Source organism: Gymnodraco acuticeps, unplaced genomic scaffold, assembly GCF_902827175.1.
Source record: "Gymnodraco acuticeps unplaced genomic scaffold, fGymAcu1.1, whole genome shotgun sequence".
Classification (NCBI taxonomy): Eukaryota; Metazoa; Chordata; class Actinopteri; order Perciformes; family Bathydraconidae; genus Gymnodraco; species Gymnodraco acuticeps.
In genome coordinates this window covers 4,139,238-4,164,750 of record NW_022989748.1, presented here as the reverse complement: position 1 = coordinate 4,164,750, position 25,513 = coordinate 4,139,238, and the positions used below count along the sequence as shown (strand labels likewise).

The window sequence follows — 25,513 nt, the reverse complement described above, 5'->3', positions numbered from 1 at the left end:
TGAGTCATCCATTTTAATGTTTGTTAATCAGTGTTGTCAAAAGTTATTCAATGAAGCTCAACTAACTATTTTGTTATATGTTATAATAGTTATTTTATTGAATTGTTGGTAAATATTATACAAATTAAGACAATTATTTTGTATTGTAAAAAATATTGAACCAACTATTTTTTATTAAAGGTGGGGTAGGTAAGTTTGAGAAACCGGCTCGAGATACACTTTTTGTTATATTCCATGGAATGCTCTTAACATCCCGATAGCAATGAATATCTGAAGTGCTTTAACAAAAAATCCATAACAAAATGTCATCTGTGGAAGCCGTAGTACTGTAAAAAGCACGACCAATCATTTTAGCCGGCCCAGCTAAAATAACTGGATGCATCTACCTGCCTGTCAGCCTCGCATCGGGGCACAAACTTATCTCGTGCCCTCATTGGTCATGTGCGCGTTTGTGTCTGTTCGAGCAGGGGCTCTGTAAGGAAGTGGCAGATTTTTTTCCGGCTGTGTATTTTCAAATTCTAGCGCACTTGAGCTGGTTTCTCCAAAATTACCTACCCCACCTTTAAGTTGATAATAGTTATTTTTATTGAGTTGAGCCAACATTAGGTTCATAATACTTATTTAATTGAGTTCTTTCAAAAGAAAATGTAATAAATAAATATTTCCTTATTTTTTCCCCTCTTTATTATGTACTATTATGGACTCTGACCTCAGTTTCAACAGTCACATTAAAACAGTTACTAAATCAGCCTACTATCACCTAAAGAATATATCTAGGATTAAAAGACTAATGTCACAGCAGGATTTGGAAAAACCTGTCCATGCTTTTATCTTCAGTAGACTCGACTACTGCAATGGTGTCTTCACAGGTCTCACTAAAAAATCTATTAGAAAGCTGCAGCTGATTCAGAACGCCGCTGCTCGAGTCCTTACTAACACTAAGAAAGTGGTTCACATCACTCCTGTTCTGAAGTCTTTACACTGGCTTCAAAGGATATATTTCAAAAATACTGCTGCTGGTTTATAAAGCACTGAATGGTTTAGGTCCAAAATAAATTTCTGACCTCCTGCTAAATTATGAACCATCCAGATCTCTCAGGTCTTCAGGGACTGGTCAGCTTTCTGTCCCCAGAGTCAGAACTAAACATGGTAAAGCAGCGTTCAGTTATTATGCTCCAAATATCTGGAACAAACTCCCAGAAACCTGCAGGTCCGCTGCAACTCTTACTACTTTTAAATCCAGACTAAAGACTTTTCTTTTTGCCCTGCTTTTAATTGAACTATTCACATCTTAAACTGCACTGTAACTTTTATCCATGTATTTTTTCTTTTAATGTTTATTTTATTATCTTTTCTTTTTAATGACTGATTTTAAATGCCATTTTCTTAATGTCTTTCATTTTTTGTAAAGCACTTTGAATTGCCTTGTGTTGAAAGGTGCTATATAAATAAACTTGCCTTGCCTTATGTCTTATTTTTCTGATATTTTTGACATACTATACTATGTTCTTTACATTATTTGACATACTATACAATGTCGTTTTTTGCACACTTTCGACATTTATGTTCCCTCATATTTGGATATGAAACATATAGAAATAAATAATAATACCAATAACAATATATTTACATACAAATGGATTTACATTTTACAATATAAATGAATTTTCCAGCCAAATCTAAATCTTTGTTGTTTTACATAAATGTAAAAAAAACCAAAAAAAACCTTGAAAGTGTTTTTTTCCCCAACGTATAAGAATAAAACAAATTATAAAATCATCGCCACATATACTTTATTGTCCCTGTAAGGAAATTTGTTCTGGACTCCGTCCTGCAGTTCTGCATACATGTACATATACAAACATAGTGGACATTAAGAGACATACACATATCATCAGTCATACACCATTTGAACAAACACAATACACAGACGCACATACTGACAATGGCGACCTATTGCACTACCCTCATGGCCAACATTTAAAAAGTACATTTCATTACATTTGACTACATTTCATTTCATGTGAATGTTAAGAAGCTTAATCGACATAGGTAGGAATGAGTGCTTATAGCGGTTCAGCCTGCTCTTGGGAACCCTGAATCTTCTACCAGAAGGTAGGAGCTGGAATTCTGGGTGGAGTATGTGGGTGGGATCAGACACAATTTGTTTTGCCTGTCTGATAATGGACTGCTCGTATATGTTTTGGAGAGATGGGTGTTTTTTAACCCCCATCATTTTCATAGCAGTCTGTACCAGGCGAGCGATCTGTGACTTTGACTGCACTGTCAAGTTACCATACCAGGCAGTGATACCATACCTAATGATGCTCTCCAACACTGACTGCATGATAGAACAATAACATGAACTTCTGGTCGACTCCGAAAGCCCGGAGTCGACGCAGAAAGTACAATCGCTGTTGAAGTCTAGAGCACAGACCTTGAACATGCGCCTTCCAGCTGAGTGTATTATCTAGATGGACACCAAGGTACTTATAGGAGCTGACCTGAGTTATGGGTTCATTGTGGATAACCACCGGCCTAAGGTCACCCACTGCCTTTGGGTCCCACACCATCTCCTCAGTCTTCTTCACATTCAGCACTAGATGTCAACACCACTCCCATGATACAGTGGGGCAAAAAAGTATTTAGTCAGCCACCAATTGTGCCAGTTCTCCCACTTAAAAAGGAGAGAGGCCTGTAATTTTGATCCTAGGTACACTTCAACTATGAGACACAGAATGGGAGGAAAGAATCCAGGAAATCACATTGTAGGACTTTTTTATGAATTAATTGGTAAATTCCTCGGTAAAATAAGTATTTGGTCACCTACAAACAAACAAGATTTCTGGCTCTCACAGACCTGTAACTTCTTCTTTAAGAGCCTCCTCTGTCCTCCACTCGTTAACTGTAATGGCACTTGTTTGAACTTGTTATCAGTATAAAAGACATCTGTCCACAACCTCAAACAGTCACACTCCAAACTCCACTATGGCCAAGACTAAAGAGCTGTCAAAGGACACCAGAAACTAAATTGTAGACCTGCACCAGGCTGGGAAGACTGAATCTGCAATAGGTAAGCAGCTTGGTGTGAAGAAATCAACTGTGGGAGCAATTATTAGAAAATGGAAGACATACAAGACCACTGATAATCTCCCTCGATCTGGGGCTCCACGCAAGATCTCACCCCGTGGGGTCAAAATGATCACAAGAACGGTGAGCAAAAATCCCAGAACCACACGGGGGGACCTAGTCAATGACCTGCAGAGAGCTGGGACCAAAGTAACAAAGGCTACCATCAGTAACACACTACGCCGCCAGGGACTCAAATCCTGCAGTGCCAGACATGTCCCCCTGCTTAAGCCAGTACATGTCCAGGCCCGTCTGAAGTTTGCTAGAGAGCATTTAGATGATCCAGAAGAGGATTGGGAGAATGTCATATGGTTAGATGAAACCAAAATAGAACTTTTTGGTAAAAACTCAACTAGACGTGTTTGGAGGAGAAAGAATGCTGAGTTGCATCCAAAGAACACCATACGTGAAACATGGGGGTGCAAACATCATGCTTTGGGGCTGTTTTTCTGCAAAGGGACCAGGACGACTGATCCGTGTAAAGGAAAGAATGAATGGGGCCATGTATCATGAGATTTTGAGTGACAACCTCCTTCCATCAGCAAGGGCATTGAAGATGAAACGTGGCTGGATAATTCAGCATGACAATGATCCCAAACACACCGCCCGGGCAACGAAGGAGTGGCTTCGTAAGAAGCATTTCAAGGTCCTGGAGTGGCCTAGCCAGTCTCTAGATCTCAACCCCATCGAAAATCTTTGTTGGGAGTTGAAAGTCCGTGTTGCCCAGCAACAGCCCCAAAACATCACTGCTCTAGAGGAGATCTGCATGGAGGAATGGGCCAAAATACCAGCAACAGTGTGTGAAAACCTTGTGAAGACTTACAGAAAACGTTTGACCTCTGTCATTGCCAACAAAGGGTATATAACAAAGTATTGAGATGAACTTTTGTTATTGACCAAATACTTGTTTTCCACCACAATTTGCAAATAAATTCTTTAAAAATCAGATAATGTGATTTTCTGGATTTTTTTTCTCATTCTGTGTCTCATAGTTGAGGAATACCTAGGAGGAAAATTACAGGCATCTCTCATCTTTTTAAGTGGGAGAACTTGCACAATTGGTGGCTGACTAAATACTTTTTTGCCCCACTGTATATGGATATATTTAAATAAAAAATGTAAAAATAATTGTATATATATCTACACTGAACAAAAATATAAACGCAACACTTTTGTTTTTGCTCCCATTTTTCATGAGATGAACTCAAAGATCTAAAACATTTTCTATATACACAAAATAACCATTTCTCTCAAATATTGTTCACAAATCTGAAAAAATCTGTGATAGTGAGCACTTCTCCTTTGCCGAGATAATCCATCCCACCTCACAGGTGTGGCATATCAAGATGCTGATTAGACAGCATGATTATTGCACAGGTGTGCCTTAGGCTGGCCACAATAAAAGGCCACTCTGAAACGTGCAGTTTTGCTTTATTGGGGGGGTCTGGGGGGGGTCCGAAAACCAGTCAGTTTCTGGTGTGAGGAGTAGGATTAGGGTTAGGGGTAGGGTTACGGTAATGTTGTGAATCGAGTGGCCCATACCATAACCCCACCACCACCATGGGCCACTCAATTCACAACATTACCCTAACCCTACCCCTAACCCTACCCCTCACACCAGATACTGACTGGTTTTCGGACCCCCCCCAATAAAGCAAAAATGCACGTTTCAGAGTGGCCTTTTATTGTGGCCAGCCTAAGGCACACCTGTGCAATAATCATGCTGTCTAATCAGCATCTTGATATGCCACACCTGTGAGGTGGGATGGATTATCTCGGCAAAGGAGAAGTGCTCACTATCACAGATTTTTTCAGATTTGTGAACAATATTTGAGAGAAATGGTTATTTTGTGTATATAGAAAATGTTTTAGATCTTTGAGTTCATCTCATGAAAAATGGGAGCAAAAACAAAAGTGTTGCGTTTATATTTTTGTTCAGTGTATATACACACACACATTATTTCAAGGGGAGGATTTTTTAACAAGGTCAATTCCATGGATTAAACTAAACTTGTTATTGCGTAGTTATTTTTATTATAATAATTTAATAGGAAACTGAAAAACCTGCATGTCTTATAACAAACATTTTAAAGAAGGAGTAAGTGCTATTAAAGCTTACCTCCTGCAGTAATAAAATAAACATAAAAACATTATAAAACTGAGAAAAGTGGCCGCCTGGTAGAAATTGTCCTATAAAATCATAATCCAAAAGCAGGAAAAATATTTGTTCTTATTGATTCACCTGCTGTTTATTTTTTGTGAGCTTTCCAATTTTCTGCGATACATTTGTCTTTTTATAATCACCTCTATGTATCCAGCTCGATCTTTTTACCTGCGCCTGTAAACAAAAATTCTGCTACTCGTCAGAAGAAATGCGGACAAATTGATTTCACTTAGAATAAAAAGCGAGGCTAAGTGATCAACAGAAGTTATTACTGAAAGCTTGAATTACAAGAACCCAATATAAGAAGTGAGTTTTTAATATTGGAAGTTAAAATGGGGAAATGTTCTACAGGTAATAAAATGTTGATCAAGTAGGCTACTAGAGACAGCTCCCACAACACAATGTTAAACCTTTCACTGAGAGGATAAAGACATTTGATTAATTGGTTTTGCTCTTTAGTCGGAAAAAAATAAAGAATGAAACTGCCGCCTCTTCTATTCAGAAATAAATAAATTACAATTTGAATAGTGATGGGTAAAATAAACGTTAACGCTGTTTTCTTTGGCTTTGAGTTTGATCTAAATTATTTTTGCATAAACTGCACAAGGCTGCAGAGAGTTGACTTGAGGCTGGAGCAGAAGAAGATAGACAGAAAGTGAACCCTAAAGGAAACAGCAGATGAAGACAAACAGGAGGTTCATCCAGATGTCCCTCCTGGACTCCTCTCTCCTCCATGACTTGACCCGGAAATCGATCGAGACACACCATGTTGTAGGACATCCCAATCGCTTAAATGCACATGGAGGAGTCGAGGAGGAAGGAGGCTTCAAGAAGAGACGAGACGGAGGAGACACGAGTGTAGACTATGCAGAAGTGTTATTGCTACTTGCACATCAAAGCTCCGCCCCCAGCTGCACAGCCGTCTGCTCACTTAAAGGAAGATCAGAGCGTTTCAATACGAGTAAAATGTATACATCTGATAAACGGATAATGAGATCATACTCTATAAAAACAAGTGTGTGAAATACACTTACAAATTCAATAATGATGGTTTGATTATAAAATAATAACTTGCAATTCTTATTCTTGTTTTTGTTGCATGTGTGGATAAAACCCACAGAATGTCAAACATTTAGGATATATATATAAATACTGTAACATACCTAACAAATATTTTAGTGATTTGTGTCTCTCTTCTGTAGGAGAAATTAAATTACAACATCCAATACAAAAGTTCATCTGAAATGAGCTCAAATAACATAATGAAATGAATCAACCAATTATTATTATTAATATTATTATGATTATTATAACTTAAATGTTATACCTGGAAAAACAAATACAGGACCGAAAATAATACATTGAAAACTACATTAAAAAGAGATGGATGGAAGAGATGGACGAATTCATTTCTAATCCAAATTTGAAGGGATTTATGTAGAGTGAAATCCAGTGTCAGGCGTCGTTCAAAAGTGACGCTGGAGGGAACAAGGATATACTACCAATTTCCAAATCTTTGGCAGAAATCGCGCTCCATTTAAGGCGGGGCCTCGCATATGACGCACACCTGCACACCTGTTAGCCTGTTCCACAATTCTTCATTTTCCGAGGCTAGGAAGGATTCTTGCCTCGCTTCTGAAGCAAGTGACTCGGAAGACATGTGCTACCAATGAAGCGTCCTCGACATTGAGAAACACCCATACAGAGGGTTAAAGGGAGCGCGATTTCCGCCAAAGATTTGGAAATTGGGGCAAAGTGGGGATTTTAAGACCGCAGAGTCTACACACATGTGTAGCCTCGAAATGTCCCGCTACGAAGTACGCCGGCCTCGGTAGAATTCCAAGTATGCTGGACATTGGAACAGTCCTTCGGCGGCACTCGATGACGTAGTATGCTTGAAATAGTGGCTCTGGAGCAGCCTTCCTCGACATTGAGAAACACCCAGTAAGTATACACAGCAAAAGAAGACAGACAGGAAGTCAATTTAGCAGAAGACGACAGGAGACACATATTCCAGGAAAGCTTTGTACACTTTTACAAAAAACCCTGCAAAGAGTCACGTCACTCTAAACTAACCTCTCATCCCTCAGTGTGGACGCACCTGTCACTCAGCCCCCCTGCCACCTGTCAATCACACAGCCCATCAACACATTAATGACCCTCATTACGCCATATGGACACCGCTCTGTTTGTGTGTGTGTGTGAAAGCAGATTGCAGTGGAGGGGAGGCCAGGCTCGTAGTCACCCCCCCCTGCACTCTCGCTGTGTACGCTGACAGAGGAAATATGGCTCAGAGCTGGGGGACAGGGTAGTGCATCTGCTAGATAAATCCTCCAGATGTCCAACATGAGGAGGAGGATGAGCAGCGCGATGATGAAGGTGAAACTCAGAGTGAACCTTTAAATATTAATGTGTGACAATCATCTGTGTCTGAAAGCCTTTATAAGGGTCAGAAAATAAGCGCGCTGAAGGAAAGCCGATCAGAGTTAACCTCCAACATCAGAGAGAAGATTAAAACTGATATTGATCTGAAGACTGGTCAACAACAGACCCCTTGTCTGACTGACGTACATGAAATTACGACTTTAACTGCGCTAAAACTTTTTTTCGGGAAATCTTTCACTCACAATCCTAGAAAGTAATAACACATTTTATGCTCAGTGATAACAGGACTCTGGGAAACAACTGTGCTGACGCTCGATGCTAAGCTAGGCTAATTGCCTCTGTACTTAAGACAGTCTACAGAGTTTACAGGGACAAGTGAGCAGCACAGGATGCGTTCAAGAGCATTTCAACCATGTTTTTGCAGCACCAAGAGCCAAATAGTACCATGCTTTAAGTTTCTGTCCGTCTATATTTTTCTTATTTTAGAGTGGTGCAGGAATGAGACTTAAACTCTGACATGACTCACCGCCTGCCCCCTGGCCTGGAGGTCAATGGTTTTCTGAATGCTTCTTTGGTTGTTATCTTGAAATAAGGTTGAAGAGATGTTAAAATGTTGTCATAAAGGACATAAAATACGTCAGTAAATATCCAACTGGGGAATATTATAAAGGTTGGGTCTAAATGAGACTACTTAACGCCATCACGCCCAATATTAGCCGACTTGACCTTAGCGGTGGGGTCATGTGATCGTGCTGTAGTTCCTTTAAAGCCTAACATTAGATTTTTACTTCATAATTATGGTGTTAATGTGTCGAGATGATCCTGCTGATAAAAACGTGTAAGTCTCATACATCCAAAATCGAATAGAGAAATCCCACTGAACCAGGGAGATGCTGCGTTCAGGGACAACTGCAGAAATACAACTTACTGCTAAACTCAATAGAGGAAATGCCCCGAACGATAAATCCCCTAGTTTATTTTTAGCCCCCCGTATGAAGACATTCCTCCTCGGAGACTCCTGCTCCTCCTCCTCCTCCTGCTCCTCCTCCTCCTCTCAGTGTGTTTGCAGTGATGAGGGACGCCATGTGGGCTGCAGCCGGCTAATCAAAGCTGCGGGGAACACAAACACGCAGCTGCAGGCCGAGAGCAAACACATCCAGCCATTGTGCACATTCATGTGACAAGTGGTTTGATTAACTGTCTAACAGCGGGGTTAAGATAAGAACATGCACAGGTTGTAACACGCCGAGAATGACTTTAAAAATGTGTTTTCACTTGATAACCGAGGACCTGACTGAGAGGCAATCAATTACTGGTGGGAAAGCAATTTGTAGCTAATTACATTTCAGCTGATTTATTCTATTTCTGTGCAGAAGAAAGTATTTATGTTGCACAAAAAGGAACAACTCCCTGCTTCTTTCCACACAGATTTGAGATTTCTTTTGTATCCACACCATTTTATTCAAGAAGACGATACCATCCATCAGACGATGCTAGGCAGCAGAAAGACGGCTCGAGGCTTCAGAGAGACGACACTAACATTTGAGCTTGTCCCTCTGTCTTAATCTGAAGTTATGCTGCAGATTTGAAGCTCTTCCTCTCTTGTTTCCTGACTTCAGATGCAGAGACAACTCCAGGGTGCAGAGAAATGACTCAAGGTTGCAGAGAAGACTTGCTGACTCGCAGGGTGAGGGCAGGCCTTTGCCAAAATGCATCTAGTGAGAAAGAGCTCTTTGAAAATATTCGGAGTTTCTAAGTAAGATTTCTCTCGATGCGATCAGAAAGACATCAGGTAACGGAGGTCATGTCTTTGGAAAAAGGTCTTCAACTCCCTCTGTGAACAGCAATCGGGAAGAATTTGAAGCTTCATTCATTGAAATAATTGGAAAAAGATAAATGTAATAATTTCCAAAATTCACAACAGCTTTTTGTCAAGCTAAATATCCAATATTCCTTTTTTCTTTTGAGCCTCAAAATCATTTTCCTTTTTTATTTTGCTCAGAAAAACAGATCTGTTTTCCAGCGTACTGCACACAAACAACTATATTAGTCCAAAACATCACGGTTATAAAACCACAATATCTAAAAATATATTTTGTAAATCTTCATAAATTAGGACAATGGACATTTCAATCTTAATTTGCATACCTAAAAAGAAGATTTAATGTAAACAAATTACTTTCTGTTAAGCTATAATCGAAATCACAATTAGAATTTGTGGGATTCTTTCATCCAATTGATGACAGGTTTACTATTAAAGCCTGTATTTATCTTTAAATGCAATCACCACAGAGGGAATCTTATAACGTGTATAACACTTGACCTTCATCAGGGCGAGGTTTGTCCCTCTTAGGCTCCCGTATATAATCTAAAGTCTGCGTACGTCAGTGGATTCAGTACGACCACACGGAAACGTGCTCTCTGCCTGAAGCTGGTAAACCCCGCTGATCCATACGCCTGGCCTTTCAAACACACATGCACACACACTAAGACAAATGTTAAGACTAGCTCTGCAGGTGCATCCGACCCAAAGACACTTGTTGCTATGGATACCATTCAACAGGTAATTAAAGTAGAGGATCTGCTGATGAACGCTGTGTAGATACTGAGTGCTAAAGTCTGCTTTGAATCACTTCACAAAGAAGACAGCACATAGTTTAATCACTTCCTGTTAGTGCAAAGAGGGGGATGTTGCCATGGCATTCTCTGAAACTGAACTATGTCTATTATTAAGATCGAGGAACGTCTTAAAAGGGACCTATCATGCAAAATGCACTTTTTGATGTCTTTTATACATAAATATGTGTCCCCTGTGTGTCGGGGAACTCACGCAGCGTCAGAAAAATAAAACCCTTTCTCTTTTCCTCCGTACCCAAATCTTTTAAAAACGGGGGTTCAACAAGCGGATACAGATTTGCTGCCGATATTACGTAATTTCGGATGGTGGACCCACGGAGTTGCTATCAGAAACAATGCTTGACGTGTTTTGGACGTAATATGGCCTGTGTTTACATTAGCAAGCCTCGCTAACACTCAGAGCTAACCTGTAGCCTACTGTAGAGCACATGTGTTTAAAAAGCAGGAAATAAAAAAAGGAACTCACCTTGTGATAAACCCGCAAGAGAAAAAGCATTTGAGCTCCATACTGTTTCAGAAATAATCTTTGATGTTTAGAACAGGATGGCATTTTATCACAACAGAATTTAACTCTCCGGTAGAATTCTGATCAGGCATTAGCTCCGCCTCCTCTTTTTATTTTTTTAAGCCAAGGACCCAAAATCCGCGTTTCTCTAACAGGGCTGGAATAGAGGGGTATGAGGGATGTCTAAAATGCATGATCTGTTTGTGTTTTGAGAGAAAAACATCATAGTTTTTATATATTTTTATATATCTGAGACCCATAATATATGCCTAAAAATAGCATGATAGGTGCACTTTAATACTTAGATAAATATAAGTAGGAGATCTGTGCAATAATAACTCACATTTTATCATTTTCAACACATGCAGATATTCACATTGCCTGTGGCTGAAACAAAGTCATGCCTGAAGCTTAAAAGTAAGAAGAGGACATTTGGGGATTTGAAAGTGAAAAATCGCTCTTTTAAAATCTTTGTTGTGCTATTTTAAAAACATAACTATTGTTCTGAGATTATATATTCTTTACTTTGAACTTCATTTGAGTCTTTGATGTTTTTATTTACATATACAACTTTTTGCTCACTTCTTTACCTCCATAAAATGTGTCTAGACTTCCCCCTGTTCAACATGAAACAGGGGTGCTCGTGTTAAAATGAACACCAGTAGGGATTTGATTTGTATGTTGTTTTCCTGCAATGGAAATCAGGTTCCAGAGAGAGAAAACTAAACGCTGCATGGACTTTTAGTTTCCCATGAGTGTTGTGCTGTAAAGAAATATCACTTCTGCTTTTGTCGTCCTGTGTAACAACGCTTCTCCTCCTCCAGTGAATTGCCTTTGTTGACATTTTGCATACATGTCACACTGAAATCTCCATCTTGTCTCCTGGTTTGAGTAAAGGAGGATCTCTCTTCTTCCTTCCCTCTTTTAATTTAAGATAGTAGCTTCCATAAAGAATAATGCAAAGCCTCTTTTATGGCAGTGCTTCTATTGGGTTATTTCTCTCAGAAGGATGTGATGACATTTGAATCTTTATCAAGGCGTCAGAATAGTCTTTGATAGAGTATGGTCTGTCTTTGAGTTATCTAGCTTCCTTTAAGTCACCTTAGCAATCAGCGCTGAGTTATTCTTCTGCAAAAGTCGTTACATCATGTCTCCGTAGGATTTGCGTATATTATGCAAATTATCTTTGTAGTGTTGATTATTACTCCTCCACAATTACATCAGAGCATAATGAATCATCGGCAGACACCTGGAGGACAAACCTGATCACATCACTGTGTCATTCATTGTTCTTCATCTCCTCGTAATAGTCCTTCTTCTTCTCCTTTTTAAGTTTTCAAAACGTTTTAAACAATGGCAAAGAGGGTTCACTTTGAGCAATATGGCCGCAGCTAATATGATGAAAGTTATTTGAAGGGCGAGAAGTATATCGGGGGATTTTTAAGTTAATCAGAGTTTACACGGTGCATGTAAACAGAAATAATAGGGTTATACTAGTTTTCATCTTAAACAGCTTGGTGAAACATTGTGTTTTTCAGAATAAAGTTGGATTTAGTGCATGTAAACGTGGTGAAAGTTTAATTGCAGTTGATTTGCTATGCAGTGCAGGGTTAGGGGTTAAACAGAATAAATAAGCCATTAATGCTACACACACCTCCGCCTGCAGCTGCATACTGATCAGCTCAGCGTCCGGATGATTCACACGCGCTTTTATTTTGACGGGGCGTTCAGGGCCATGTTGAAGGGCCACCTTGGTCTCCCCCTCTTTGGTTGCAGAAAATATTCCCCCCCTCCCTTCAATCGGGATGCTTTGACCTTAGCGTGGGTGGAGTACAGAGAAGAGGGCGCTGTTTAAATCTGAAGAGCCGCAGTTTGGAGACTCACAGTATCAGCACCCTGCACCCTCAGATAAGCACAGTCGGCCAAAAGAGAAAGATACATCTGTTCACCATCGCTTTACTGCACTGCATCATGGGAAAAATGCAAGGACTCACAAAAAGTACGACCTTCAACATGCTGCAGCAGTGGCGGAAACTTGTGAAGAGAGTTTTAGTTGTATTCATGAATCATTCTTTTTGTATTTTAAATCTAAGGCTCTATATTCATATTTTTTACTTTTTGTATATTATTTAATTTAAAAATCATAATTATTTTGAAACTTTATAACCATAAATTACTTTTGAGTTTTTTCTTGTAAATGTACCACTTTAATTCTCTCTGAATATTGACCTCCTTTCCCAGCTCTGTTATTAGTTGTTTTTTAAACAATAAGGCTGTCACATTACTTCCTTTTTCTAATAGGATATATAATATATTACATAAATAATATCACACAATATTTTTTTGATTTAGATTGAAGAACAACATAAACATACTTACAGAAATAATTGAAAATGTCTGCCACTCGTCGTGCATCTTCTCCAGATATGTCTGAATGATCAGTTAACCATCTTCATCCATATCTATTGTTCAGAGTGAAAATTAGAGCAGACACTTCAAATAGATCAGTTGAGTAGGAAGGAAACCGGACATTGTTGTTGGAAATGAAATGATAATTTAAGAAACATGTGGTCCAACCTTAAGGCATACACGCTTTGTATTTCATTTGGAAAAAAGACAATACATTCAAATGAATGCACTGCAGGAGACAAGGAAAAGAAAGAAAGGAATACAAGTTTCTAAATGTGAAATAAAAGTCTTACTCTCTCTGCACTGCCGTCTGTCTTCTGGCCCCCTGTGGACATACTCAACAAATGTCAAACACATGGAGAAGAAGTGAGCAGGAAGACAGTAACCCACTGGGTGCAGGAAGACAACAGAGAGTGCATCACGTTACAATGTAGCAACAAGTTTAATCGTTTTGATGAGAGGAAGTATTCACCTCCTAAAGTCAATAAAGCTGCAAAAGAAAACGTTGTTTTTAATGATTTGTAATCTTTGAGACAATCTTTAAATGTTGTATAGTACACACAAGCATGATTTATTATGAATAACTCTTTACATGTACATTTTCCTGAGGCAAATTGCACAAACACATTCCTGAGATATGCAGAAGTGACATGTTTGTTGTCAGTGGTATTTGTGCAGACTATCACTGTAAACGGCATTTTCTAAATGGTAAACTTGATAAGGAAATGAAAGTAAAGATCAAAAATCACAATTAAATGTTCTATATAGTTGCATATTATGACGTTGTTTACACATCTTAGAGTAAATAAGGCATGCTGGTGTTTGAAGGCACGTTGTGAATACATATATATTTAATTATGTAATATTATGACAGTTCTCTTCTGGTCATATGTTATTTAGATTCTGCAAAGAAGAAGAAGCGATAAATAAAATACATTTCACAAGAAAATACCTTAAAGATGTCACTAAATATGAATCTGTTGGAAACATTCATTAGATATTCTGCAGACATATAAGAGTGGGAAATATGAGGTAGCAACTAATTGTGGTGCATCATTAGAACCAGCAGCAAATTATAACTAATTTCAAATAAAGTTTGATCCCGAGGCATCCTGTGCAGTGTGTGAAGCTTTCAGAGGATTATTACTCCAATATACGGCAAACTAAACCTTATATAAACATCTCCTCAAAGAGGCCCTATCATGCTCATGTTAGTATGTTGTGCTTCTACTGTGACATGTTCACCAGAGCCCAGGTCTGCTCTGATTGGTCAACCGCTTAGAGATGTCAATGTGTTGGAGTGCTAGCCTATAGAAGCGCAAGTGCTCCAAATTAGTATAACACACTACAGGAAAGGGAAAACCCAGACAAGCATTATGCGGCGTCCTTCAAATTAAGTCATTTTCTTCTGGAATTAAGTCTTTAAAGTTGATTAGAAAACCTGAAAAAGTGCAATAAGAGCGTTTGATTTCTCTTTAATCAGTGCAGTGACCTTAGGAAGAGGATTTCTCCTGATGCAGACATGTTGAAATAATCTTGTACTTTGAATGAAGTCCTTAAAACTTACTAGTTTTCTAAATGGTAATTTCTCTTGATAACAGTGCATTCACCAACTCTTTTTAAAATGCTCTCCTATTTAAGACTCATTTCAATATCCTTACTTGTTTTAAATTGGAAATAAACACATTCTTTTTATCCTTTCTTTGCAGTTTCTCTTTCCACTGACGAAATATAAAACACATATTTAAAACTGCTAAAAGAGTATTCTTTCACTTTAATGAAACAAGGATGAAGGGTTTGATTACTCACGATAAGGCTGGATTAAGATTGGTTAAGTAAGAGATGTTTGGGTACAAAGGGCGATGGAAGACAAACATTTAAATGTGTCATTTCTGGATACATCATGCAGATTCAGAAACGTCATCCCTCTGCCAGAGTCAATTGAAATGTGTTCAGACTTGTTTCAGGTGTTCCTCTTGAGTTTTCACAGCCTGCAGCGGCAGCTCGTCTGAAGTGTCCACGGCGTTGTCGAAGGTCCGAGCGTCTTCCTCCGCATGCTGGTGCCTCGCAAAGTTCACAAACACCTGAAGCAGAAGAAGAGGAGAAGATGAAGAAGCCTCTAAATTAAACAGCAAGGCGTCTGCGTGATGAAGAGTTTTGACTCTCCACAGGAAGGAGCATCATATAAAAGTACAAGAGCATTGTGAGATTGTATAAACAATAAGGCTCACTGTGAATTCAATCCTTTTCAAAGATACACGCCCTATTCAATGAAATGGGATAGAGGGTAACCACATGTGAGAAAATGGAGAGTAAAGATCTTCTGTTTCAATAACACACTTAAATCTGTAGCTTTAGAATGCAATGCTACTAATGAAGACGACATTCCTGAACAAAAGAGGAGGGTTACGGCTTTGCTGCTGCAATAAAATATCCTTTCCTTAATATTATGGTCCTTTCAAATAACATAGAATATCATTTCAGCTGATCATTTCTACACGTCTCGTTTTTATTGAGTCATTTTGAAGAGAATTTTCCTCCAATGGTGGCAGTAATTATTCTGCCGTCTCTACTTTGACAAGGTTTTTACTTAGAAGTCAGATTTTTTTAAACGAGGGATTTCAGTCACATTTGAAATGGAACAAAAGCAGACTTTCATCCTTGGTTCATTCCAAGATAAAACGTCAGTAAAATGTCATAAAAAGAGTGTATGCATAATTGAAGCATAATTATAAATCACTTTAGATCTATAATGGTTATTTGTTTTATTAAATCTATCATTTAGGCGTCTATATTAGGGCTCATTTCACTATAATACGAGTTAATTGGACTGTAAGTCACCTTTACTGTTGTCACAGTGTGTTAGAGCTCCTGCAATATTTAAATTGTTTAACAGTAACAGACAGGAGTTACATTAACTCTAAGAAGGTCACATTACTTTTTAAATATACGAAGACAGGGAAGTGATAATTAAGATATGATATATTATGTGCTAAAGGCTTTTCTGCTTTAGTATAGAGACTATAGTGCACATTAAGTGGTAGAACAGTAGCAAATAGTCCACGCTAACACACACAGTCACATGTTCCTGTGTGTGTTAGCGCTGAGCTGCAGGCTGTGGATCAATACTAATCGCAGTGCAGGTCGTCTGCTATCCTACAGGTCAACGCTGCTCGCTATAAATCACAGGCTGAGAGGTGGCCGTCTGCACATGGAACTATCAGTTGTTTACTGACTCTTATCTGAGAAATATTTAATAAAGAGGTCCTATTCTTATTATGTGGTTTTCCTTTCCCTGCAGTTTGTTCTAGAGGTTTGTGTGCATGTAAATGGTCCGCAAAGGCTGAAATCCCAAAGACTTTCTCTCCCACCAAAATGATCAATGGCGTGAATCATATTGCAATTGCAGTTATAGTCAAAACATAAACATGTGTTAGTTTTCCAAATCATACAGCCCTAGTGATGATGTGTGAGTTAGGAACTAAGGAGAGGCATTACAATATCCACCTGTGAGTTTTGAAGTCTTGATTTCTTCAAAGCAACATCCAAAAGTCTGATTTCATGAAGAACACAATCTGCTTAAATAAAGCTGAAAAACATTCATCTTGAATTGATAAGGAAATGCTTCATACTTTTTCATTTAAATCCTACTCTTTTCTCTAAAGCATGCTGATGACCTGCCAGGACCCTTAGGGGTAAACACACACACTTTCTCTCTGCTCTGATTGCGTGTGCTCCTAGGGGTCGTTTGAGAAACACAAGGTGAAGCCCGCCTGTAGAACCCAGCCTCAGTTCATCTCACAGCTGGCTGCCTGAGCGCTTTATTTTAAGAAAAACCTTTGTGCAGATCCTGATCGATCGGCAGAGCCGAGGCCGGGCTGTGTTTGCTGCAGAGACTCAGAGGAGTCCTCGACGGTCAGTCTAACAGCGTGGGCAGAGAGGGATCTTTAACTGAGACCCTGCACTGAGCGGACTTTAACTGAGGGCACTTCAAAATGCTCAATGCATTGATTGAAGCACTAATGATCTGCTAAACTGAGCCAAGATTTGCAGAGAAACAGCAGGACAACAGAGCAGGACCCGGATGCTCTTCAATCACAAGTTAAACGGGGAGACTGACATCTGCTGCAAATAACTGCTAAATATTTGTATGCTTCATCAAAAATTAAATAAATGTTTACGTGTGAAGTGATTCTGATTAAAGCTGGTAATTGTGCATAGTGTCTGATAAAGCTGAGGCTACACTAGATAAAATAAGTATTAAATATTAGTAGAATTAGATTTTATAAATTGTTTAAGGCATTTCAATAACTCCAGAAGTTTTTTTATCGAAAAGTAAATATTAAAATAAATACAAATATTCACATAAATATGCAATACATTAATAATACATAATAATAATTATGACAGTAACAATAATAAATACAATGACATTTGGCACATTTCTACCCGAAACGGATGAATTTCAAAATGGATGTTCTGCTCTTAAATGATTAAACAATTTCACTCCCATGCTCTGTTCAAAATGTTTTGTCAAAGAGCAGAACACCTTTGCCATCATCACTCCGCACCTTTAACTAACCGTTGGAAATAATCATGGTTTCACAAAAGAAACATACAATGCCCAGAGCAAGATGGAAATGCTTCTCGCATCATGGAGCCGGTGTTGCTTTTTCTATTTCCAGGTGCTGTCAAGCTAACAATGCAAAACAGCAACTGGAAGAACAGTGTGTGCGGAACACCTTAACATAACATGTTTTGCAAATATATTGCTTCATTGCTGATGGTATAGATTATATTATAGATACTGCTGACTTTGTATCGCAGTAACACTGGATGGATGGAGATGGAGAGACTTCCGCTGATTGATTTCTACCTTTACCCAGGAGAGAGATACTCTGGAGGATTGATCACAGGGACGGTGTTGTTCACCTCTGCATTATTTTGATTTCAATTTCATCTGGCACCATTTTACAATATTTATCTTTTACCTATTTTGTATTTAATTTTGTACCTTTCTATTTATTTTTGCACTATTTATTTTCTATATTCTGCCTATAATAAAGCCTGCTTTTTATAGAATATTTAGTATATTAAAAGCTGTGGCTCTGACCTGGTCCAGCGTTGTCTGGGAGACAGAGTAGTCCTCCACCTGCAGGCGCTGCTGGTGGCAGGTGAACTGGCTGAAGATGTGTGCCAGCGCCCCCTCTGTGTAGGGCAACTGGTACTGCATCGTATTGTGATGCTTCTCCTTCAGCACGCTGCCTGGGAACCCCTGCCGCACAAAGTCCTCCACCGGCTTCAGAGCGGGGGGGGAGCCGCCCACACGCACCGTCACCGTGTAGCCATCACCGAATCTGGAACCCAGAACCCAGGTTAGCTTTCTGTCAAGCAACAGTTGCATCTGGATATGGAAACTGGTGGTTTTCCACTCTAAAGCTGCGCTATAAATGATAGTTATACAGACAATAGAAATGTGTCATGTGAAAGAGGGCTGTTGCAGTGACAAACTGAGAGACTAAGATTCTAACTCACTAAATCTGTTGGTTAGAGAGGGTTTCCTCCACGACGAGATGATGAGGAGACACATATGGCATCATAAAACATAAACTGTGACAATATTAACATGCAAATTAGGTCAAATTGCACTTACTCTAAGACACTTTGGATAGATGTGTCAGCTAACTAAAATAATTATACAAATGTATTTTGAGGCGCCTTGAGAATTGGTGTCACCCAAGGACAGTTTATGTTGCATAAAAGGAATACTCAAACAGATTAAAACATAACAAACACAAGAGCACAGCAGACGTTAAAATACATTTGAATACAGATAAATATAAGGGACACAAGGACATGTGAAGTCAAATCAGCTGAAGAGACAGATTTCAGACTGTTAATATTGAATCTGGTTGTCGAGCCGACTCCAAACTAATGTGACGGCTAGATGTGTAAATAAAAAGCTGTTTCTGACTCAATTTAGCAGATCATTTGTTGTATTTACAACAATCTAAATGAACAAAATGTCATTAAGTCATCTTCTTTATTAGTTATCAGAAATGAAAAAAAAACAGTTTTTTAAATATGTCAACCTGATCTTGTAATATAGCTTTATAACAAGAATGATATTCCTGGACATATAGTATTCTCCCAGATGAAAACACAGCTAAGCTCTGAAGCTAATTAGCCCCCTCTCGGCTGTGTCTGCTGTGCACAGAGTAAGACCAGTGCCTTGTTGTTCTGTCGTTAGCGCTCTCATGACCCGTTGTTTTCTGCCCAATTAATCCCCTAATGTTGGATTTACTGGTGGAAGCGTCCACTGTGGGCTGGTACCGAGCAACACGCAGCGAGAGGCAGAGGCTCCCTCAGTGGCAATTAGAGATATGGGGAGTAAACTGCAGGTCCCACAGGGAGGAGGAGACAGGAAGTGGAGCCGCTGCTGAGCTGCACAATTATCGGCCCCCGAGGGCCCTGCAGTCCTTTAGTTAAAACTGGTGAAGAGCCACAAAGCAAGAGCAGTATGCATAGATAGCATATGGGGACGCGTATCAAATATACTCTTTCAAGTGTCACACTTAATTGGAGTTTTCTTGCGTTGTGATTGGACGAACCAGAATACCTTTGCGGATAAGTTGGAAGTACTTTGAAGCATAGCGCATGGATCTGAAAATGTTTTGTATTTTACTTGGATGACTGACTTTGGCGTGCACGTTGAGGTCATTGCGCAGCAAACACTGGACTATATTCCATTTGATGATGCCTTTGAGCAAATTGCATGCTCTTCACAGCAGCATCTGCATCCCTCCTGCTGCACAGAGCGCCTCAGGGGACCCACAGCACCCCAAGGTGAAGTTATGTAGTGCACATCACAACAGCGCTTCATTAAGCAGTCGCCCTTCAACCATCACAAATTACACTCACAATGACCGGAGCCCTGCTACATCTCTCAGTCAGAGACTCTGCTTTTGTGCAGTGTATCAAGTGCAAATATAAAAGCAGGATGATCATGCCCATCAGAGGGATAGGGCTCTCAAAGAATTGAAACCATCGTATCTCCTTCAGACTCTTTCATTTGTTATATCCATCACATACTAATATAATTACCATTCATATTCTCCAATAAAACCACACCACAGGACTCAAATGATCAAGGGTATTAAAGGATTGTGAAAGTAAAATGTACGCTTGGTCACTTTGAGCTGGAGAAAACTTGCACATATATCTCACAAATCCGCTTCCGCAATTTGAGCCCAAAATATCTTTGTTAGGTGCAGAACATTCCTCTGAGGGCTAACAAGTCAAACTAATATGTCCCCAGACACACAGGTGTGAATATCTTGCTATCAAATGATGTTTCACTTAAGGAAACTGCCTTTACAGAGGTCTGTGCTCCCCAAGTGCCCATCTAGTTTAAAGAGGCCCTGAAACACCTCCAACATATTGTACATGATAGGCTAAAGGGAGGGACAGCTCGAATGGGTTGACCAATCACAACAGAGCCGGCCAGCTGACCAATCAGAGCAGACTGGGCTCTGGTTTCAGACAGAGGGTGAAAAGAGGTGCTGCAGCACAGGCAGTATGAGAAAAAGAAAGAGCTTTTTGGACATTAAAGCATGTAAACATGTCCCAGTGGGCACAATGTAGTAATATGAACCTTAAAATAAGCAGAATAGGGTCTCTTTAAAATGAAAACACTGCAAAGATTCAAAGGCAACCTTCAACAACAACAACGGGCAAATGAGAGAAAATCGTGACTAACTAAGAACAAAATAATTAGCTTTTCTCAATATGTCTTGCCCAGATCAAGCCAAATATTGCAAAGTTACCACAGTAAGTCATGCTTTGCTGAGGTTTGCACACGCACCATCTTCTTCCAACATTATTTATACTTGCTAAAGCTGCAGCACCGGTGTCAGTGTGAAGCTGTATAATCTAGAGATGATGTTATAAGATGCAGCAGAGTGCAATCAGACAGCAGCAGCACAGACTAATTCATCCTCCAATCAGGACCCTAATCCCCCTGTGTTCATTTCAGCTGCCTTTCCCAAGGACTGAAGGCTCACACAAATGCATCCAATAATGGCAGAATGAATTGTGGCTTTTTATCAATTACCTTCCTCTCATTTCTCTGTCTGCAGGAAAAAGATCTTTCTTCATACGGTATTCACCATTTTGACTCAGCATTCAAGACAGTCGATCGGATGTCTCTGCTCTCCTCAGATAAGAGATCTTAAAACAATTCATCATCTTTTAACTGCAGATTCTTAAACTGAAAGGACCATCTTTGCAATCTGTGCATTGGGGGAAATGATGCATACAGCACCACATTGTTAAGATATAATCCAGCAGCTCCCCACTGTAATGCCCTCTCTCCTTTATTCCCCTCTGCTCTATCCTTCTTCCATGTAATTTAAAACAAACAAGGCCAGACACAGATAAGGGCACGACAGGCTGCCTGCGTTGACCTTCCTCTCAGAAAGGTTACATCACCGCTGCACAACCTCAATTTGTGATCAGACAGGAAGTAATCCATACAAAACTGTAGACAATAGTAGATTTGCACCACTAATAGTTCAAAAGAAACTGGAAATGGGACCTTATTGAGTTCAAAGAAAACTTTAAATCCGTCCTAAGCCATAGTCCTCGCTATTTAATGCAATTTCAAAAGCAATCTCACATGAAGGACACCATGCTGCCTGTGACAGGATTTTCAAACATGCAAAGTTCACCCTATAAAAAGCCTGCAGCCATGAAACAATCTGTGCAGACCTTGAGGCATCGGATGTGGAATACACTCTGATGGAATAATGTCTATGAATCCTGTGGAAGGCGCTTTGGAGGATCTGTACAGTACACACCCTCTGTGTCTGTCTTAATTACAGCTGCGTGGCTGATGCATCTGCAGCCTGAAGATAATTATTTTGTCATCCATCTCCGCCGGTGACACGCACTCAAAAGCTGTAAACTGCTCAGTTAATGGCACACCTGCAGAGTGAGTGGGGGGGACTTTATTGGACTCAACTTCAGAGGATTGATCCAAACTTTTCAGACGCCGCCGCTCTTGTAAAAAAACTCCCACACCGCATTACCTTAATGCATTAAAGGCACTTTAGCCTCCACTTTTATATCATGGAGGAGGAAAGAAGACTGCGGGGCTGTGTACTTACGGCAGGAGCTATGAGGAGGGGATATGAATGATATCAATCAGGGGGAAAATCCTGCTTCGTTGGCGGTGGCCTCTCTAACTGACAGATTATACAGGAGCTGCTTTTATTGGAGCCTGCACTTCATTTGGCTTTACTTAACACCTGGGACACCGCTGCACTAAAGCACTGTTTACAGCCTCTGCACATCCTCACTCATTCATCTCCCCTTCTCTGTCAGACGCTCATAAATTCATGTGAGGGTCTCAGTATAAGGATGTTTTTAACACAGGAGGACGATGAAGGGGCTTCTCTCTTTAAGGGGATATTTACACTCATTTGGGGTTGATTGATACGTCAGCTGTGGACTAAAGGGGGCAGCACTAACAAGCACTTGCATGGAGGCAGGAAGTGAAGAAGAGGAGGATGAGCAATAAGGGGTCAAGATTTAAGAGCAGACCCCCGTGGTGCTTTCAGAGGCCTGTGATGAAAAAGAGATATGAGACATTGGGGGAGGAAGCTGCACCTCCAGCGTTGCAGGCCAAAGGCTCACATTGTGTGACAACCACCTGCCTCCATCGCCATGCAACCCCCCTCAAAACCCCTGCTGTGTGAGTCTTTCCATCCAGGAAGCATGTGCATGAATCAGAAAAACACTGGTGTTTTCCTCACCACGACGTAAAGAATGCTATATGGATCACGTGTCTTTACAGAACAAACATGTGGAAGGATAGTGACGGGAAAAGAAAACAGAGGAGACGCACCTTAATTGCCTTTTCAGTCATTAACAGGGTCCCACACCTCATGAAACATTAATTACAGCGCGCAGAGGAGGAGATAGGGACGCCTAATTAGAAATTATTCACCGCGCCGCGACGAGAGGAGAGTCAGCGGCGTGTTAATCCTGAGTGTGAAACGTCAGGGTTATCTGCTCCTCACTGAGGTGAGGTGTGAGGCTCTGATGCCTGATCACATGTAGAGAGGAGGGGGATATGTGTTAACCCCCACTCACTCACACTCCTCCTACCTGTCCTATACCTCTTCATCCATACATGATTTACACCACCCTGCAAACAGGTGTCAATGAGGATTTGTAGTTGACTCAAACATCCAGGAGGCGCTACATCGATGTCACACTTTTTCATGTTTACATTTTATATTGAGGTTTTTCTCATGAAGCTTTGACCCTAAAATAAATGAAAACCCCCCCAAAAAGCGCAGTTACACTGCAAATAAAAGAGTATATACACATTTTGTATTTAATTAAATTTTAAAAAAGTTAGAGAAATAAGAACAATGTAGGTAAAAAGCTGGATAATGAGTACTTAGTTGCTTGGTATATAGAAATGTTCCAGAAGAGTATTGATGTTCTGTGCAACCGTGTGTGTGTGTGTGTGTGTGTGTGTGTGTGTGATAATGTCAGCAGACTGTACCTAAGGTAATGGAAGTGCTCTGTGTGTCACACTGGGCTGGGGGCGGAAGTGCTGAAATGTCAGATGAATATCAGAATGTGTGTGTAAGAGACGTACATGCAGACTATTAAAGGGAGGAGGGGGGGGGGCTAATGGATAAGGATGTATGTGTGTGCAGAAACATGTGGAACAGAGATAATGGAGATATGGATGTTAATGTGAAATCAATACGTCATGGTGAGTGTGGGGGAATTATGATGCTGCATACATGTTTGTGGGTTATCTAACACATTACAGTAATGAATGAGAAACTATTACATAGCATCTATATACATGTACTTTTACTTATTACTCCACTACGCTTACTGGGAAATATTTACTTTAGGCTACACTAAATATACTGACAGCATTAGTTACCAAGTACTTTTCAGATTAAGATTATTTATTCAATCTACAAAAAAATGATTATATAATAAAACATATTCACCACCTTTACCAGCTGCAATATTAAAGGGATGAACACTGATGCATCAGGAAAACTAGTATAACAATATTGCATGTGATATTTTGCGTAATGAATGTGTTACATTTGGTACTTTAAGTAAAGTGTAATGATAAAGCGTGTATACTTTTAGTTTAAAATGTGGAGGTTAACTGAGGTTTCACTAAAACTAAAAACTTTTGGCACAAAGTCTTTACTTGAAATATACTGACAACATTAGCTGCTGGATAATTTTCGGATTCAGATCAGAAGGAGACACAGATTTCTTTCATCTCAGTTTCCGGAGCTTTGTAGATTTATTTTGTGCGTTTAAGAAGAAGAAATAGAAGATGAGGCTCACCTGCTCTTCAGATGCTGGATGCTCCCGAGGCACTTAAAGGCACCGTTGACCATGATGGCCATGCGGGTGCAGAGAGCTTCACACTCCTCCATGCTGATGGGGAAAGCAGGAATAAGAAGCAGTATTAACACCAGAGGAAACTGCACCTGTAGGACTATAATAGGAAAATGTCTCTGTGACCCAGATACCAGTATATACCATATTTAAAAATAGCACAGGAACAGAAGCTAATGTGAAGGCTATAAAAGAAGACCGGAACAAGTAGAGGCAGGACTTTTATTGTTGACCTGCAATGAGTATATGTAATGAATACATCCTGTGAATCCATCTGTCCGCTTTCATCTTAGTATGAGAGTTGTGTTTTTCTCCAGGACATATTTGGCACCCAACGATGGGCGACTTATTGCTGCCACCTCCATGTCTGTGCAGGTCCTTTTAAATGACTGTCAGTAAACTGTATTCAGTTTATTTGAACTTGCTTCTTATGCCCCGGCCACACGAGGACGAAAACGGTCGTTTGCGTTACTGTTTAGTGTCATATAGACCGTTCGGCCACACGAGGACGACCGAATACGGCACTAAACGACTGCGGAAACGATAACGGGTCCCAAGGTGGATAGAACGGCATACGCAACGCTCTGGGGGGTCCAACGGCTCCGTGTGTACGCCCTATACGATCATTTTCTGATAATGATGAGGCAATAGCCCCGCCTCTCCCCACCTCTGCTGCTCACCCCCGCGTCAAAGTAAACTGCACACTGAATTCAGATTATTTATCTTTCTCTCGATATGGACATAAACGCGAGTGAAGTCTGATCTGACAGGACGGAGACACCTCTCAAACTACCTAAACTAGTTATAAATATGTTTATTTTTACTGTCGGCCG

The 25,513-nt window shown here is 39.9% G+C and overlaps 1 protein-coding gene across 3 annotated transcripts in view; it reads right to left on the bottom strand.

The window, feature by feature from the left end:
- Window positions 1-13,755: 13,755 nt before the first annotated feature.
- Window positions 13,756-25,513, bottom strand: part of LOC117559274 (phospholipid-transporting ATPase ABCA1-like) — a 135,226-nt gene continuing 123,468 nt past the window's right edge. For all 3 annotated transcript variants that reach the window (XM_034236066.1, XM_034235991.1, XM_034236150.1), the window contains exons 48-50: window positions 24,627-24,719; window positions 18,343-18,586; window positions 13,756-15,313 (exon numbers count right to left, since the gene is read on the bottom strand). In XM_034236066.1, the coding sequence (XP_034091957.1) occupies window positions 15,182-15,313; window positions 18,343-18,586; window positions 24,627-24,719 (469 nt within the window). In that variant the 3' untranslated portion in view covers window positions 13,756-15,181. The remainder of the gene's footprint in view (window positions 15,314-18,342; window positions 18,587-24,626; window positions 24,720-25,513) is intronic.